Source organism: Pseudoliparis swirei, chromosome 22 (genome assembly GCF_029220125.1).
Source record: "Pseudoliparis swirei isolate HS2019 ecotype Mariana Trench chromosome 22, NWPU_hadal_v1, whole genome shotgun sequence".
NCBI lineage: Eukaryota > Metazoa > Chordata > Actinopteri > Perciformes > Liparidae > Pseudoliparis > Pseudoliparis swirei.
The window spans coordinates 8,272,604-8,292,575 of NC_079409.1; the positions used below are offsets into that span (position 1 = coordinate 8,272,604).

The 19,972-nt window shown below is 43.3% G+C and overlaps 1 protein-coding gene across 3 annotated transcripts; it reads left to right on the plus strand.

Moving 5' to 3' along the window:
- The first annotated feature begins 34 nt into the window (after positions 1-34).
- On the plus strand, positions 35-19,456 carry LOC130212780 (polycomb protein SCMH1). 3 transcript variants are annotated; one of them, XM_056443978.1, is made up of 17 exons: positions 35-95; positions 706-873; positions 2,591-2,659; positions 3,211-3,288; positions 3,590-3,663; positions 3,838-4,072; positions 4,564-4,652; positions 4,933-5,179; positions 9,932-10,176; positions 11,070-11,264; positions 11,829-11,955; positions 12,221-12,421; positions 12,787-12,960; positions 14,130-14,252; positions 16,655-16,786; positions 17,917-18,050; positions 18,243-19,456. In XM_056443978.1, exons 3-17 carry the CDS (start codon positions 2,635-2,637, stop codon positions 18,360-18,362), a joined length of 2,199 nt encoding a protein of 732 aa, XP_056299953.1. In that variant the 5' UTR covers positions 35-95; positions 706-873; positions 2,591-2,634; the 3' UTR covers positions 18,363-19,456. The 3 variants fall into 3 exon arrangements, with proteins under 3 accessions (XP_056299953.1, XP_056299956.1, XP_056299955.1); XM_056443981.1 differs by having other exon boundaries at positions 4,936-5,179; XM_056443980.1 differs by lacking the exon at positions 35-95 and having other exon boundaries at positions 208-873.
- Positions 19,457-19,972: the final 516 nt, after the last annotated feature.

Genomic DNA, 19,972 nt, shown 5'->3' on the forward strand with positions numbered 1-19,972 from the left:
CAAAACACCCCCTCCTCATCGTGTAGAGAGAGAAAAAAAATGGCGGACAAGCGCTAAAATCCACACCAGAAACAAAACACACGTTACAAAGCAAGGTAAACACCCTCGGATGCACCGAGCGACGTCGCGTTTTAGCCTCCGCTGCAGCGTGGAGCCCGGGTTAGCAGCTGGCCGCTCCCCCCTGGGTGCTGGTGTGCTCCCTCTCTGCTAATGCTAATATGTACAACCAGTTCTGAGGGCTAGCGAGCCGCCGAGCTAAACTAGCATCCCAGGCAGTGGGCATGTCGGTGTGTGTAGCCGAGCGTAGCATAGCATGCTGGATATGGGGTGCCTTGCACTTGCTGCACGCGGGTCTGACACCGTCTCTGGAGGCGACTTTTCATGTGGTGTTAGCTCGCGAGTAGCATAGCTATGGGGCATGTGCCCCCGCGTGCCGGTATGATAAAGGGAGAGATCGGCGGGGGTCCCGTGTGTCGGTGTTGTGTTCAGGGACCGAGCTCAACACGTTTCTGCGGCGCGCGATATTTCTGTCTATCCATGTGGGGGTGGGGTGTTGGGAGAGGACGTCCCGCGCGGGCGACGCGGGACTATCTGTGTGCTTTGAGATGTAAATAAACACACTCGCTTGGGTTTAGCAACAGGAGGAGGAAGGGGTTCACGCGAATCTCCCTCTAATGCCAGTCCTCCTGTCACTTTCTTTCCCAGACAGGGGAGGGGGGGAAGAAAAAGAAAAAAAGCACAGACCCGGCTGCTTTAATTTGGACGCCACCCCCCTCCGCCCCCCCTCTTGGCGGAGGAAAAAAGGCGCACTTCCTTTGAAGAGGAAGTCATCCCGGGAGGAGAGACGCAGCTCAGCGGTTATGAGGTTTTAAGGTAGGGTGCATTTCATAGAAACATACCAAACGCATTCCCATTGCTCTTTTACCTGTCTCTTTGAAAGCTAACAGTTCATGTATAAATGTTCTCACAACAATTTGTATATGTGTCAGATGGTTAACAAGTGGTTTTTGCTCTTGTTTAACGTTACTGTGTCATAACTTGCTCAAACATGTTTAAAAAAAACTAACATTTACCCATAAATTCTAAAGGAAATCTACATTTACAAGCCCAGGGTTTGGGTCACAGGATGAGCCTCAACCCTTATCCACTGATTCGTGACAAGGCATTTTGGAAAAATTCTCACAAGATCATTGCATGGGAGTGTTTAATTGACGTTGTGTGCATGACACTAATAATAATAGCATTGGAGTTTAGGGTTACTGACAACATGTTGAGAGTGAGACTGGTGTTGATTCAGTTTAATTGTGATTAGGATAAGGCTTTTTACTGAGGTTTGTAATATTTCCTCCCCTCTGGTTTTATAAATTGATGCCTGCATACAGTTATCACAGCAAGGACCTGTAAGTGACTCTTTAAAGTACGTAAAATAAATTAGCTAAGTAAATCTAGATGTGGTACATTGTGGGCATGACCCTGGGTCTCTTTGTTGAACTTGCCACCGGTGATGACCCCCTGCCTGGAGAGAAGGCTTGTCACAAAGATAACAAGGGCAGCCCTCTTGTTGTATTGTATGTATGTATGTATATATATATATATATATTGTACCCCAGCCTTGGGTCTGATTACTCCTGTGGTGTTATTTGTGGTATTTGTTAATCCCTAATCATAAAGTTTACACCCCTTTTTTAAAAGAATTTAGTTTCAAACCTGACACAATCTATTTATAAAAACACAAATGAGAGACATGTTGCATCTGCAGTGCATTGTTACAATCTGTGGATGTTTTTTTAAATTGAGTTGATATGCGTTCTCATATTATAAATAAAGGGTACCAAACATCTTAAGAAAATTACAGTATGACTCGGATGCAGAGTAGCCAATCCTTTACAGATATAGAAAGAAACCATATAATCGAGCAACACAGCAGGGTAGATTTCCATGATCTCAAAATAACTCTTTTAGCCATCACCATATCAAACATTCAAACCTGCTAGATCCTTAAATACAAGAACATCCAAAAACAAACAAGTCGGCTTATGGTTGGAAAATCCACACGGTCTGACAGTATATCATACGCTTTAGCTTGTTTCAGCGCTTTTAACAAACTATATTAAGTCTAACCTGAGTAGAGAAGCACCGATTGATTGATACGATTTTAAGCCTGTTTGTCCATGACCGGTATAACGCGTTCTGTGTGAGTCTAATTTACACACACTCGCCGCACGAAGGTTCACGTAGCGTGCACAGGCAGTAACCGGCTATTGGGCCTCGGGCAGCAACATCTTTCTTAAATACCTCTCCTATTTTCTCTTTTTGTTTAGATTAATAATCAGAAATATAATCTTTAATACCGAGGGAAATATTCAATCCTTACGCTCGATGTGTTCTGTGGCTTCACATATTCATTAAATGGAAAAATATGGAATATGCAAAATATTAAAATACATTTCACCAAAATTCAGTTTGACATATTACCACACTAAGGTTTGTTTTTTAAATGTAACGGCAACCAAAATCAATTGGCCACGTTCATCTCTTGGTTTCACACACTGTGACAAAGCTCTTTGTGTTGTTTCTCTGTCGTCTCTAGAGTGGAGGCCACGTGTGTGTCGTGGGCTTGGTCAGTATTGGAGCATGAGGAAACCTGTGCCACAGAAAGGTACAGTTGCACTATGCCATTTGCAATATGAAAGCAGTATTTTCCCCAAAATACTTATAATAAAACAAGTATTCATGAGGAGCATTCAGCTTAAGCTAGACGTATAGCTCAGTTTGACTTCATTACAACCAATCCTTTTTGTTTTTACTGTACATGCAGATCCATTGTTTTTCTATTGCAGTGGATCTCAACCTTTTTTCACTGATGTTCCCCTTGTGGAATATTTTTGGTTGAAAAAATGTCTCATTTAACATAGAATATATAAAATTCATTTTCTGAACTTATACTTATATTTTTTGATATTTAATATTTATTGAATAACTATTTTTAAAGGATTTTTTTAATGGATGTTCATTTTAAATATATATATCTTTTTTAATCTTTACGTACCCCCTGGTGTGCCTTCATGTACCCCCAGGGGTACACTTACCCACCTTTTGAGAACCACTATGCCAGGCCTTATTAAGAGTGTGGCAGGTATTGCAGGGTACTGACTGATGTGAAAATGACCAGTAGTTGAGAGCTTATTCTATCTTTCTTGGCTCCTTCAGCTATAGAGTGGAAAGATGCCAGAAGGATCAAGCAAGCCCGGAGTGGACGGCCCTCTCGGGTGCTCTCACAGTACCACGGTAAATAACCCACAGCAGCCAGTGATATATGAAGTCCGTCTGGGGCGATTCTGAAAGGAAAAAGTGCCCAAGGGTTTACCTCAGCCGGGTTTCATTAATCACCAAGACAACTTTTGCCGAAGTGTTGATAATAGATTTTAAGCATCGTTGGCTCACAAAACATTGCATGTCAAATTTAACTAAAAATACATAAAAACATTGAATATTTAGGAAACTTTACACCACTGCAAAAAAACAACAACCTCACCTCAACACAACTGGTACTTGATATTGTTTTCCTCTTGCTCCTCGTGTTCTTCAGCAGGGCTTTTCAGTTGGGAGAAATACCTGAAAGAGACGGGTGCCGTTGCTGCGCCTGCTGCGCGCTTCAGACAGGTGAGCTTGAGATTGAAAGCCCCCCCCCCCACACTTTTCTCTGTCTTTATCAAAGCTATTTGTATTCAACAAATTCAGTATTAAACCTGCGAATAATTGATCGCGATGATTCCACTTCCGCCATCACGTTGCCGCTCTCTCCCGACTAAACGCTCGTCTGTCGTCCACATCTAGAGCCTCACGCCTCCGCTCAACGAGTTCAAGGCAGGGATGAAGCTGGAAGCCCTGGACCCACGGAACACCACGTCCACCTGCATCGCCACAGTGGTGGGCCTGACGGGCTCGCGGCTGCGGCTGCGCTTGGACGGGTCGGACAACAAGAACGACTTCTGGCGCCTCGTGGACTCCTCGGAGATCCAGCCAATAGGCAACTGTGAGAAGAACGGAGGCATGTTGCAGCCTCCACTCGGTAAGGATACGCACGGACACATGACCTTTCTGTCTTTTCATGTTTTGGAGGGTTTTCATTCTGGTCCACGAGATTTCAGTGACTAACGGCACACATGTCAGTGTGTCATGCTAATGGCTATAAATAACTCCCTAACACAGCATAGGAAGCCTCCTACCCTGGATGTTTCTGTATTGACCAATGGGAAGAGACACAAGAGCATCTGTTAGTCCGCCCATTTTTACATGTTAAGACTGATTGTTGTTAGGTTTACGACTTTTTTCTTCTTCATTTCTTCATCTGCTAATTATTTCCTTGATTAATCGTTCGGTCTACGAAATGTCAAAATATAGAGAAAACTGATCAGAACTTCTCAGGGCCAAGGTGACGTGTTCAGATTGTCGTCTTGTTTTGTAGTTTTCCCGTGATTTGTCCACGTCCACCATGTTCACCTTGCAAAGCCTTGGCTCTAAAGCGGTTGTAGTCATGACAACAATTGTCGTCTTCTTCAGGTTTCCGTCTCAATGCGTCCTCTTGGCCCATGTTCCTTCTGAAAACACTAAATGGAGCTGAGATGGCTCCCTCTCGCATCTTTCACAAGGTACCTGTACAAGGCTCACGAGCTCAACACACTCTGAAAAAAACGAGCTGCTGTCCCATATCAGGGAGGAAACGGGCAGGTTTCTTTACGAGTCTGCGTTCACTGGGATTCACAAACAATAACTGACTGCCATAATGTCTGGTAGAATATGAAAAGCAAAAAAGGCAAAAGCTCACCAGTTTTACGTTGGTTTTGCTGCACTTTCCTGGCACAGATGAATACACGGATACACGTGCCAACTTCATACCTGACCCCCATTCTTTGTCTCCATGTTCCCCAGCAGGAGCCTCCCGCCCCGGAGCAGAACTCCTTCCAGCTCGGCATGAAGCTGGAGGCGGTGGACCGTAAAAATCCCCACTTCATCTGCCCGGCTACAGTGGGTGCACTGCGTGGCGTTGAGGTGCTGGTCACCTTTGATGGTTGGCGGGGAGCCTTTGACTACTACTGCCGCTATGACTCGCGGGACATCTTCCCTGTTGGCTGGTGCTCCCTCACTGGAGACAACCTTCAGCCGCCCGGCACCAAAGGTATGGACCTTAACATGGTGGGGGGTTCTGCGAAAAGATGTTCACCTCTACTGTGTTGTTGAGGAGGCAGAGACATTGTTTCAAAATCATGAAGAACCACATCGGTCCACATGGCCAGATAATGTCTTCAGTCGGGGACGAGTTCAGATAAACTGCCCCTTTAAAGACTCATGGTCCCCCCCACTCGGGCATTTTCACTTATTTGCCTGGTTGGACTTCTTTACAGGACAATGGAATCGTGTCCAAAATGTGCTTGATTGACTTGTCCCTCTCTCCAATAAAATGTACACTTTTATTAGAGCTGTAACGAGACACAAAACACTCGGTTTCTGGGTCACGGTTTGGTACGGCAAATAGAGTAAACAAAGAAAATGCATTCATTTTGAGAAAAGACTATCATTCAAGAGTTGCTTATTCGCTATAATTCTTACTTTAACAGTTAAGGCACTCAAACACTGCCATATTGTCAATACTAAATACATTCTTACCAAAAAACAAATAACTCATTAACGTCAGTGAACAGGGCTTTAAAACGAGGTTTTGGTGAGTGGACATAGATTACATTGTATTATTTTGTTAGATATGGTTGTATTAAGTATATTGCACCCAAATTGTAATAATTAAAGTATAATTAAAACAGCCATGACTAATTCTCAACAAACAGTAACTTTTATCATGTTGGTTTGTATTACACTGTAACGATGCAGCCTTTATTTCGCCCACCCACTGCACAGCAATTGCAGTATGTAACAAGCACTTTTTATGGTGCTTATTTAGGGACGAGCGTCAAGTGAAATGGATATTTCATCATTATTATGCAGCTCCACTACTTTTCACTGTATTTGTGGGTTTAGTTGGTGCAACACGGTCTACAGTGTGATGAAAGTATTACATCATCCGCCTAAAGGCATCATTAGTTGATAAAGTCATCAACCTGAGTTTGCTTTTTCTCATGCCAGATGGTGATCACTTTTCAGCTGTGTTTGAAAACTAGGCTTCCAGCATCCAGTAAGACCCAGTGCATTTTGTAAAACGTTAAAGTAGGAATGGTTTGGCCTCCGTCTCCAACACAATCCGAGCTACGCGGCCTGTCGCTTTGTTTTTCCATTCAGCGAACGAGGAGTTTCCTGCGTCACCAGGCAGTTTCTCTTCAAGCTGGAGCATTTCAGAAGTTGTAGCCATGTTTGCCTTCCTAAAATGGTAAATCAAAGGAAGCTATTTGTTAGACAGGAAACATAAAAAGGAAGACGTGTTTACAAAGGTTATCAGCCGTAAGGTCAGCTGCACTCCTCTTTTAGAATCCGCTAGAAGGAGTGAAAAGGGAAGGCGGGATATGGGGAGGCAGTACATGCCTTTGTAGCCTGCTAGTGTTTTATGAAGGCCTGGCAGTCCCCCAGTTGGCAGAGTTGGGCCTTGACGTGGTTGAAACGAGCCTGGGTGCCCCTCCACGGGCCTCTCGTTGGTACCCCCGGCTAACAGGGTCTGATTAGACAACTCGGAGAGAATTGAGTCAAGAGAAGGGCTAAAAAAAACCAAGAGATAAGACAGACATATGCTGCTGGAGGTGGATTGTTTACATTGCCAGCAGATGGTGGGAGGAAAAAGAAAGAAAGGAGGAGCAACTGCAGAGGAAGAGTGGGAGAGGAGGACAGGGCAGGAGGAGAGAGGGTGAATCTGAGGACAGCTGTGCAGACAACCACACACTTTTGACTTTGCTCGTGGGCCCGAGAGGTGAGTAAAGATGAACCAAATGACAGAAATGCAGTCGGAGTGATAGATTAAAAGATTGTGAGCAGTTATCTGCCCGCAATGTGCAGCTGGCAGCGGTGGCTTTGTGAACTCGATGAACTCGGGGCACTCGAGGGAGAGGGAGGGTGGAAAAAAGGGACTGCTCATTACGCTGTTTATTTGGCTGTATTTACAAAGGCCTGCCAAACATGTAACCTGGAGCTCTTTCAACCTTTCAAAACATATTATCTCGGATTTGTCCAATGTGTTCAAGAACGATCAGGTGTCTGGTTCCTTTCTTCGCTCCCCGTCGGCTCCCCTATGGAAAGCTGCAGTAGCCTTCGCACTGAGCTTTGCATTGATTGGTGTTCCCGTGTGAAAGTGTGTTTAATAAATACGGCCCCACAGGGCCAAGACCTGTGTTAATGGATGTGGCTGCTCCTCTCGTAAATCTGTCCATGGCCGATCCAAGATAAATACCAGCGCATTTTAGTCTGTGCTGTGTGTGTGCGTGTGCGTGTGCGTGTGTGTGTTTGGGGACTTGCAGGTGCATGTGAAGCCAGATATCCTGCATATACTGTGGTTCTTTCTTTTGTGTGGTTGTTTTTTCATGCACACATTCTTGAGGCTTTGCCACCAATAAAGTGCATGGCTCATTTGGTTATTTTTTGTATGTATTTAATATAGGCCCTGCTCTAAGTGATTTTTTTTCCATGTGCATGTTCCCTCAGTGGTTCATGTGACTTTTCTCAAATGTTTCCCCTCAAGAAAGGAAAGGGTGTGCTTTCATGGGGGGGGAGTTTGAGAGATGCAGTTTAAGACCGTCTCACAGCTGTCAGCAGCTTATTTCTTCATTAGGGTTTGTTCGTCAGGCTTTTAAGGAGTTCACGCATTTCTTCTTTTTGTTCGAGCCAGCAGAGAGTTCAAGGTAGACCAAAAGAAAACCATCTCTGATTACTTGTGTTCTCTTTATCAGTTCTCTTTTTTTTCCCCTTTCTCCTCTTACCCAAAATCTTTCAGTTCTTTATTTTTCTCTTATTCTCTGTGCTTCATCTTTTGTTGGTTGGTATGTATTACAGTGGTGCTGGTTCTGCCTGTGATTCTGACTTCACAGTACAATACTGGACTGATGCATTGTAGGGCATCATATTCCCACCATAGATAAGTTCTTGTTTACTTGTGGTGTTATCTGGCCATGCTTTGTTTGCTCCGGCTTTTAGATATCCGTCTCCTGTGCTTTGAGTAACACAAACTAAATTCCATTCTCCTCCATTTGTTTTGACACATTTCTTTAAAAGCTGAGCAATAAAAGCTTATTTGAAATGTAAGAGATACCATTTGAGCTTACTGGGAAATACGTTTGTTTGTAATGTGGATGGACCATCACTAATATTAGGGGAGAAAATACCATGATTACGATTAAGCAGGGTATTGAGATCTTACGGCAAGTAGTATATGTCATAATAGGTGCGTCTCTTATTTCCCTCTGCCTTCATCTGACTACCACAAAGAGAAATCCTGTTGAGTTCTGTGAGCTTATTTAAATGAAGAAATGCACACGAGTGCCTGTGAGTTCACTGGCCTGTTGGAATAGACCGAATGAGCAGTCGTCTGAAGCAAAGCGGTGCATGCACCTCTTGATGTCGCCTCTCGCCCTCGTACCTTCCCTCCAACTGTTCACTGTGACTGTGAAGCACTCTTACAGCCTGAGAGCTGTAGCTGAGGAAGGGAGTTCAAGTGAGGACAAAAATGTTTCGCTGCTGAAGAGTGTTTGACCTCGTCTGCTGTTGTGCTGCAGCGAGACACTCGGGTGTTATGAGCAGATTCAGTCCTGCGTTGAACATAACTGAACGTTTGAAAGGTTTGATGCCACAGATTGTGGAGATGAAGTGGCGCAAAGCTTCAAGGGTGGGAATCTCGAGGATTATCGCCTTAGTGTCCGCTAAATGAAATATAATGTAATCTTTATTTGGCTGCTCAAGCGCAGCCGCCCACAAAACTCTGCTCGTGTTTAGTCTAATCTAGAAAGTAAACAAGATGCATGTGCATTACCTCTGCTGCGTTCAGGGGCAGCGGTAAAGAACGAACAGCCCGGTGTCATCAAATTGATAAAGGTGATCATAACGGTGAGAGTTATGATTTCTAATTATTGAGTTTTCTGCATTGAGTCATAATGGTTGAAAAGAGAATTGCGATGCATCTAAGAATCGATTATTTCCAACACCACTAAACATGTTGTTCAGCATTTGTGGAATGTATTTATAGCCTAGGGATAATAATGCTAATACCTGAGTGACTTTTTGTATGACTGGAGGTAAACGGGGACATTGGATCTCCATATATATATATATATATATATATATATATATATATATATATACACTACCGTTCAAAAGTTTGGGGTCACTTAGAAATGTCTTTATTTTTCAAAGAAAAGCACTGTTTTTTCAATAAAGATAACATTAATCAAAAATACACACTATACATTGTTAATGTGGTAAATGACTATTCTAGGTGGAAACGTCTGGTTTCTAATGAAATATCTCCATAGGTGTATAGAGGCCCATTTCCATCAACTATCACTCCAGTGTTCTAATGGTACATTGTGTTTGCTAATCGCCTTAGAAGACTAATGTCTGATTAGAAAACCCTTGTGCAATTATGTTAGCACAGCTGAAAACAGTTATGCTGCTGATATAAGCTATACAACTGGCCTTCCTTTGAGCTTGAAGTTTGAAGAACAAAATTAATACTTCAAATATTAATCATTATTTCTAACCTTGTCAATGTCGACTATATGTTCTATGAAATTTTCAATTCATTTGATAAATAAAAGTGAGTTTTCATGGAAGACACAAAATTGTCTGGATGACCCCAAACTTTTGAACGGAAGTGTATATGTGTGTGTATGTATATGGGGATCCTGGAGCTTTTTTGAATTACTATTACTATTTTTCCCTGGAATGCCATAGCATTTTAATGAACTTTATTTTTGTGTGTATCTGTCTTTCTTTGCCCGTGCAGTCGTGCTGCCAAAGAGCCTCGGGGCGTTGACAGAGGGGAGTGTGGAGAGCCCAGCCATGCACCCCACGCCCACGGTGGGCAGACCTCCAGGTCAGAGAGGACGGAAGCCAGGCCGCAGGAAAACCAAGGTGACAGGGCTCTGGAATCAGAAGGGCTCAGCGTTGGGACCACAGAGCATCCAGCCCGGCAAAGGCCTGGAGCCCATCAAGGTCCCCAAGAAGCGAGGACCCAAGCCCGGCAGTAAGGTAGGCATGATGTGGTGTAGAGATACCTTCAGGGATGCGCGTTGCCTTTGATTGCTGGGTGAGTTCACCAAATAACAAAAAACATACTTTAATAATGTAGCAATGCAGATAGTTTGGCTTTTACAATATATGTGACAAAAATGTTACTGTTGACCTTCTTGAACTGAAACGCACTGTGAAAGCGATACAGATGGGCACACAATACAATGGGCATACAATACAATGGGATACAAGATGGGCAATGCCATGGTAGTGACCTCTCAATCCCAAGGTAACCACGCCCTAAATCATACTGTTTTTACTTTAAATGGGACCATTATTTATGAAAGGAATGGTGTTGAGGTTGAACCATAGAGGGTGGTTTTCAATCAAGCGTGGAGAAGTCATTTTCTCATAGGCTTCCATACAATCAGACTTCTGTTTGCAACCAGTGGAGTCGCCCCCTGCTGGTTATGAGAAGGAATGCAAGTTTACGGCACTTCTGCATTTGCTTCACATTTCATAACCAGACATTGTTCCCTGGTTGAAGCTAGACTATTTATTCAGCACTAAAGAGCCGTTGTCCTTCCACAGTTAGTGCATTCTAAATATTTTGTACTTTTTGCTGTTGAATCTTTCAATGCTGTGAGCATCACAGAGATAATTCTGATTCATTGTATTTGGGTGTCGGACTCCAATGTTGTAGGGTAATTCAAATGAGTTTAGGGAACCGGCTGGCTAAAGGACACACGCAGGGCTTTTCTTGTCTCTCCTTTATATACAGTAAGCCTTGGTTGCATGTAAACATTTTTGACCTGATGTCACATCTTGAATTCTGTTGGACCATCGTAGAGTGTCGCAGCATGAAGAGTTACGCCACTTGACTCTTTGTCTCCTTTGCTCTTGGTTTGCAGCAGTTGGGCTGGGCGAAGCGAGCTGGCTGGCTGGAAGATGCCATGGCGGGTCCAGGACGGCCAGCAACAGGCCCCGGGCGAACCAGGGGCCGGCTGCCGGCCAACTGGGCTCAGAGCATAGCTCTGCAGCAAGCCCAGACTCAGGCAGAGCCGATCAAGATCCCAAAGAAAAGAGGGCCCAAGCCTGGTAGCAAGGTAGCCTTCCAGTACATACACAGTAACACTGCTTTCACTGAACCACAGAGCATCACATTTTATAATTTGGCTGCATAAAGAGCTGTATTTTTTTATAATACATAAGTTACTTTCATTTCAATAGTTACCTCTATGTGTTGTGCTCACCTCCTTCACTGAAACAAGTTTTAAAAAATGATCCGCTTTTTATATTTATCTTTGTTGGTTTTGTTTCGCAAAATCTAGAAATGAATGCCATTCTGTCTGAAGATATTTATCAAGCAAGGTCGGTTGAGCTGGTTTCCGTTAAAGCACCAACAATTACAGGAACAAATGTAGGCTGGCAAGGCAGGTAGCGTCACATTACAGCTCCGGAAAATGCACCGAAAAGAGATTAATGGGAACACTTGGGAAAGTCATGCATTTTACTTTTCATAATATCTGTTTATCTGGATGCACTTTGTTTTAAGAATACAAACATAAGGGCGCAATATAAGAGTCACATATTTAGGCACTGATGGTAACAAACCAGAAATGTGAAAAAAAGGATATAACCTGTCTGAATTTGTGTATGTTTGTATCCAGAGAAAACCCCGCGTGGCCCCTAATCCAGTCCCCACGTCTCCTACCAGCAGCACCCCAGAGCCCGACACCAGCACCGTGCCTATGGACAATGCCACCATCCCCAATTCTGCACTACAGGCCCCCACAGGTACACAGACCACACACGTGGACACGCATTATCATTGATGGATGTGCCTGTCTGGGATGTTCAGTTCATCCGTCACGCTGTCAGACACACCGTCACCGCCTTTTGTGTTGCGATGGCAACGTAATCTGACAAACAGTGAATTATACACGCAAGTATGATTTAAAATTAGACATAATGGTCCCTTGTGTTTGATTACAATAACAATGTCTTCATCGAATAAGTCACGCAGCCTTCAATATTGACTTCTCTGCTTGTTCTCTGCTAGTTTGTGTGTATCTAAATAAGTACGGCAAGGTGGGGACCCATTTGGACCAGCGGCGGGTCAAGCAGCTCCCGGACCACTTTGGGCCCGGCCGGGCCTCTTCGGTGCTTCAGCAGTGTGTTCAAGCTTGTGTGGACTCCGCCCACAACCAGGGCACCGTCTTCTCCTGCCTCAAGTCTGGACAAGGAGGCGAAGTCATATCAGGTGGGGATTAAACTGTCATCATAGAGGCAGAAATATGACTCTTTTTTTCTATCACTCTCCTGCTTCGGTTACAAATCCTCATAAAGCTACTTTTTAAGAGGACGTTGCTTTATTGTTTCCTTGTTTTTTGTTGCGATGACACGTCGGCTTAACAGACTGTAGTCAAAGAACTACCAGACCAGATGGAAAATTCATTTCTGTTCTAATTGTTACATTAAATGTGAGGTGTAAATACCTTTTGTATGAAGCTCACTCTCACATCAGCCTTTTCTTTCCCCTCATTGCATCCATGGAAAACAAAAGACTGCACACTATATCAAACTGAATTTGATTATATGTCCTTTGCTCCTGTTTTCCTTGTCTAGCCTACTTTGACAAGCAGCAGCACACCCTGACCCTGCCAACCGTCAGCAGTGTCACCTACGTCCTCCGCTTCCTGGAAAAACTCTGCCACAACCTTCACTGCGATCCTCTTTTTGGCAGCCAGCCTGTAGCCAGAGGAGGAGGACTGCACTACGACAGTCCCACATACACCACAGGTCAGTACTGGGCACTACGACAGTCCCACATACACCACAGGTCAGTACTGTGCACTACGACAGTCCCACATACACCACAGGTCAGTACTGTGCACTACGACGGTCCCACATACACCACAGGTCAGTACTGGGCACTACGACAGTCCCACATACCCCACAGGTCAGTACTGGGCACTACGACGGTCCCACATACACCACAGGTCAGTACTGTGCACTACGACGGTCCCACATACACCACAGGTCAGTACTGGGCACTACGACAGTCCCACATACCCCACAGGTCAGTACTGGGCACTACGACGGTCCCACATACACCACAGGTCAGTACTGTGCACTACGACAGTCCCACATACCCCACAGGTCAGTACTGTGCACTACGACAGTCCCACATACCCCACAGGTCAGTACTGGGCACTACGACAGTCCCACATACACCACAGGTCAGTACTGGGCACTACGACAGTCCCACATACACCACAGGTCTAATAGCTGGGGTGTCGGTTTTAATGCATTATATATAATACTTGAAACCAAAAGTTGATTTTTTTCCGGATTGCAGTTGGGTTGCATGTCATATTGTTAAAGTTGACATAAGTATGAGGATATTACAGTGCCACACAATAAATGTAATATAGATTCTACTCTTAATATCTCAATAAACCAACCTTTATGGCACCAGAAGTTAATTTAAAGAGAAAAAGTTCTTTAGAAAATTTCCAAAAACTCCCTGCAGTAAAATAATATATTGTCTGCCTTGCTCATGGGGAGATGTTGGCAGTAACCTTCTTGTAAATCCTCGAGAGACGTGCACTCTGTTCCTCCCCTGAGAGTCTGCACTGAAGGTTCTACACTGCCGTACAAAAGGCATGGAACTTGTCCCATGTTGAGAGTTTAGATTTCTTAGGAAGATAAATCTATGAGGATTAAAGGTTAAACATGATACATTACAAAGCATTCTCCGACGCACACTAAATTCACTGTTTGGTTTCATATGTCCTGTATTATTCAAAATACTTTTTTTTTCTCTTTCTTTTGTCATTCAGCCTCTTGAAAAGAAGAACGTAACCAAATAACAAACCGTCAGATCCACTTATCCATAACTTTCTCACCTCTAACTGTCACATCTGGCGCCTTCCTTCATATGTGCTGTTTTTGTTGTTTTTGTTCAGAAAGAAGAGGTTTCGGAGACGGCGTAACGACGGGCCCGGGCCTCGGCACCAAGCGGTTCCTCCAGGATTACAACTGTGCACTTCCTCAGAAACTGTCCAAAATCCCCCGGCACTCCACTGATGGTATGTTACTTGAAGGATTTATGTGATTTTCTTTTTCTTTATAATCCACTCGGGGCTTGTATTATCACTTTTAATGAATGGCTTTAATTACACGATGAGAACAGTAATAAATGATGTCTCCTATATATTGGAGCATAAGCTGTGCCCAGATTTGACCGTACCTACTTTGTGCTTTGTTGGATCGATGCATCAGCTGCTGGTTGCTCGTGAATTTCATTTTTATTTAATGCCCTTGGATTGAGTTTTCTTTGTTCTATATTTGTGATATTTTTTATTTTATGGATTTCATAAGCCTTCTACTCATGTGCATACTATTTGTTTATATAATCACTGGCTCCCACCTCTAATGCTGCACCACGTTTTACATTCTAATTATCGACTGCTCTGGGTTATCCATAAAGCCACATATAATCATATTAAAGGGTACCTGTAGTGCAAAACAACAACGTGCTACATCCATTCGGCGCATCAAATAAATCATATTTACCCCGCCGCTATTGTCAACAAGTCACGCATAGCCCGAGGATTTACATTTCTTTGTCAACATTCCGAGTCCGTGGGCGCTGCCATTTTGCTAGTTATTTACTCCAGCTCAAAGCTAACTATGACGTAGAGTCGTTGAAAGGAATTCAGCCAATCCGGAGCCACTTCTACACGCGTTGCTTCTTGGGATAGATCGGTGGCCTCAAGAATTACACAATCTATATCAGGGGTGCTCAATACGTCGATCGCGGCGACCTGCCAGTCGATCGCGGCGTAGTATTGGTAGATCGCATGACATAAAAAAAAATTGGGCCGCCCCCCTGTCACTTTCTCTATAGCGCCACATTACAGCAGAAGCACGTCATTTCTGTCTCTACGTGTTGCGTTGACAGTCCTCTGCCCGCCGTCTCGTGCGCCGCGGAGCTCCCGACACCGGTTTGCACGCATCGGGACGGACGGAGCAAAGAAAAAGTCACTAGCACCCCCGAACATGTCGGCCGAACATTGCATCAATGAAAGACATCTCCAGCGCTGGCTTATGCGCGATGTAGCTATCAAGCTCACTCTTTTGTGTAAAGCAGATTAGGTCTAATGACACTATATCATCGGACATAAGTTTGTGCTCTTTACAACAAATGCACTCTCTGTCTGTTTTTTGTGGCACACATTTCCCACAACTGCACCAAACGTCCGCCGACTTGCGTGCACGGTCCGCACGGTGAAGCATCTGGACCGGCGGTCCTTCGGCATCAACTTCATCTGAATCATCGCTATCATCGCTGTCACAATTCACTAAATGGGGATAGTCTGCTTTTAAAGGTTCAAACAAGTATCCAGTTGCTGAATCAGACAATCTTTCATCGTCCATATTCTCAATCTCTCAGCATTTGTTTGCGAGCGCTCGACGTTGTTTACATTGGTTTCTGAACACATCCGCTGTGGCTGGCTGTCGATCTCTCAACGATTTGACGTCACACCACCCGCGACATATTCAAGCTCCAGTGCAATGTCGCATGTCGGAGTTGAGGACTTTGAACAGCCTAAACTACGTATTGTTATTGAATACTGGACCGTCAGTGCATGAATAACCTTTAGAAACACATTATCTTTTGATCTGGCTACATATTGTTTTGCACTACAGGTACCCTTTAAGGAGGTAGTAAAACAGAAGACGCTCTTGGCTCAGGAGTGAGTCATATTGAGTTCTGGGGCAGGAGGTTAATCATTTAATCATCTTTCAATTTCCTTCGATTTTAATTAAGTTAATGGGGTATTTGAAGAGATTTATGTTGAAGGATAATATCCCCCTAAATTCGGACCTTCCACTTCAACAGAAGTCCATAACACACATATTCAAATTACTATTAAATTTTCTGAGTGTTAGAAGTATATTGCTGTGAAATACAGTATATTATTAGGTTAAGTCATATTGTGCATGTAACACATTATGCAATAACTAAATCAAATGTAATACATTTTTATCCCATTATGAAATGCAATTTCTATAATTTTGTAATGAATTGTTATGAATTGTCTCCGTACTGCGGTTGGCTCCGAAGACACATTGTACATTTTCAAGAGTACAAATCCTCAGAAAAGTGTTTGTTAAATTATTAAGAGAGGACAAGTTTGAGTTAGTTAGTTATGTGTAGTTGTTTTTTTAAAGGTCTGGTAAAAAGCCAGCACAGTGTGTTATAAGTATTATAAAATAGGTTTGAGGTAGCAGGTAGAGGGTTTTAAATATGGTTGAGAATAGTATTCTGGGATTGCTTGAGTGGGCTGTGGTAATGCCTCAGCAATAGGCGCGTCCTCATCCGGCCACTGTTTTTCTGTGTTTAAGTTCTTTCTACGCGTCATGGTGGACAGTCAATGTGTTTATTTTCTCTGATTGGTGAGTCTTCCGTCTGCTTGGTCCCCAGGTGAGTCGCTCGTGGAGAACAGCGTTGCCACATCAGAGCACTTAACGAAGAGTCCTCTCTCTCCAAACTCCACGGTACAAACTCCCGGCCTGAGATCTCCCTCCAAGCAGCTGCATCATAACAACTCCACCGGTGAGATGAGACTCTGATCCAGGAAGCATTGTCGTGCTCCGGTGAAGCTCCGAGGTGGTCACCTCGCACAGGCGACGGATTCTCACGACATCACAAGATCATGCGAGAATCCGTCTGGTCAGGCTCCACATAAATGTGTATTGTCCGGACCAATCGGTGTCTTGTGATGAACTTTTGTCCGCCACGGGTTTGGTTTAGGTGTGTGTGACAACACAGAGAGATGACCCCTCTAGAGGTCAGTGCAGATCTTCATTGAGCAGAGCAAAGAACGGGCTTTTGTTCTTCCCCAAGAGTTTCTTGAGCTTCGGCAAGAGTTTGATTGACAGCTTGTTCATTCAATCACCTGCCAAGGCGGTTTTAAAAATGCTTTGCCCTTTTGCAAACTGTTTCCAGTGACGGCTTCTCAGATGATTCTGTGTCACGAAGCATCGGTTGTGTCAGGACGATCAGACCAAAAATAGCCCTGTATCTAGAATATAAAATGTAAGGGGCTGGGAAGAAGAGTTTGAAGGCCTGTCAGACACCACAAATATAATCATACTCTGACACAGGTTCAATCATCGCAAAGATTGCGTTGTAAACTTTGGAAATAGAGCATTCACACTGCAAAATAATCAACCAGCAATGTGTGCTTGCTCATATTAAATCGGCTCACTTTTCCGGATGACGTCCCTGCATTTAATTTCTTTGTTGGAGCACTCTGGATTGGCACCTCTGCTGCGTCACCGGAAAGGCTCAATTTAAAAAGAATGATATAAGCCTAGCACCTTGAAATCCGAAGAATCAGAATGACTCAACTGTAAGTAGGACTGAACCCACAGTTTCTAAGACCGATAATGATACATTTGAACATTTGTGTCACTTCTTCTCGGAGGTGAATATTAGATGTGACAGTCTGTGATGTATCTTAACAAGATAAATAACATTTGTAGATGTAAAGCGTTCAAACAGCTTGACAGTTGGATTAACTTGGAGTGTATTTGACAGGTTTATGTTAAATTGGGCCATGATTAAGATGTAGTGCTTTTCTTAATGGTAGTTGGGCATTGCGAGCTGATGTGTATTATCGAGTTGATGGATTAATGACTTAATGTCTTCATGGATTTCTGTTTGCGCTTTTGCACTTTAAGGCTCAGGCAGTTTCCGGGAGAGCCCGAGGCCGAGTGGTCAGGACCCCAACCTGTGGACGGTGGAGGATGTCGTGCAGTACATCAGAGATATCGACCCAGTGCTGGCGCCACACGCTGACCTGTTCAGAAAGCATGTATGTATTCTCTTAAAGAGGAGGAGATGCTTTACACAACTGTATTTTTTTATATGAGAGAAGATATCTATAGTATCCAGTGTATCCACACTTCTCAGACCACACTATTCATGGCGTTTTGTTCTGTACATCTTTGCGGACATCTTTGCAAAAAAAAACGATCCTAAAATGTTCCCTCTCTCTCGGCTACAGGAGATCGACGGCAAAGCACTTCTGTTGCTGCGTAGCGACATGATGATGAAATACATGGGCTTGAAGCTCGGCCCCGCCCTCAAGCTCACCTTCCATATCGACAAGCTCAAGCGGGCGTGAGGAGGTCGACCGACCAGCAGCAGCAGCATCCTTCCAAAGGACTCCAACCCCATCTTCCCGTTCTAGGATCAGTACATCACGCACTACATATTTTACATGTACTGACCATTCACATGTAGCAATTTCCATCAGACCACCATATCTGGTATTACATACCCTCGTCCTGACCTCATCCAATGAGGAGTGTTTATTTTGTGTAGCACAATCCAGCCCCAAGGCAGCATGGGATACGTAGGATCACGCACTTGTACATCATCTGTTTTACATTTCAGTATAACTTGAAGAGTCCTACGTGGCTATTTTAAATGCAAGGCTTTTTTTGGGCCTGCTTTTATTATGTTACATGTATTCTGTACATTTCATATTTTGTACTTTATGGATTTATGGACTAGTATTTTTGCCTTTTTCAACGGTTTGTGTGGGATATGCTTAAAGATCCAAGAGAAGAAAAGACTACATTCATCCCAATGCTTGGGATGCCTCTGGTTAACGTCTCGGTTTGAGGCATGCTTTACTACAACAATAATAATTCTAGGGAGGTAAAACATGTTTTATGTAGGGATGCACCAATACTCACTTCGTCCCGATACTGACTCAAATAGCTGCATCGGGTATCTGTGACAATATGCTAATCTATTATAGGATACCGTTATTTTTTAAGAAATAACAATGATGTTCTTGTATGTCTTCTGTATTTATTTGTTATTTTGTTTTACAAAAGTTTGGGAATTAAGCCTGATGTTGCCTTACAAAAAAAAAGCCAGTCACTTCCACACAGTGAGGCATGCAGCTTATGAACGAAACGCTGGTATCGGATTGGTACTCGGTATCTGCAGACACCCAAATCCACGGCTAACGGTCTCGGGAAAAGTTGTATCGATGCATCCCTAGTTCTATGAAAGAAAAAGAAAACACTTTATTCTGAAAATACTGCCATGAGGAAATCTTGTTCTTTTTTCGTATTCTGGATGTTGTTCACATTGCCTTGTCTTGTCTTATTTGTACTTTTTTAATTTTTATACTATATTATTAAAGTTCCAACATGGAGAGCCCTATCATACTTAACATCGTTCAATAAATATATAATGAGTCAAGTGTTGATGTATATTTTCTTGTGCTATTTGTTCTGCAATGTCAACCTTTTAAAGCCATCATTTCTGATTTCATCTAGATGTTCACTTTTAATAAGAACAATAGAGCTGTCGCTTTAATTGTCTGACCTTTTGATACTAACTCATTATCTGCAACACACAAATGTAGGTTTGACAACAAACGTTGTCATTACCTTCGCATTGAAAATGCAGAAGGTTATGTTTTGATCGCTGTGTATTTATTTATTTATATATTTATTTGTATGCGTGTTACTCGCATAACTAAAAAAGTATTAAACCGAATCGCATGAAATTTGGTGGGATGATTGGTTATTATCCGGGGACCATTTGATTAGATTTTGGGATCGATCGGGTCAAAATCTTCTTTTTACCATAGCGCGGTCAATTTTTATCCAATTGGCATGCAACTAATGCCAACATGTTCATAATTCAATGCCCAATCTTGTGATATGCGAAGGTATGCGCTCTACGGAGTGCCCGTTCTAGTTATTCCTAATT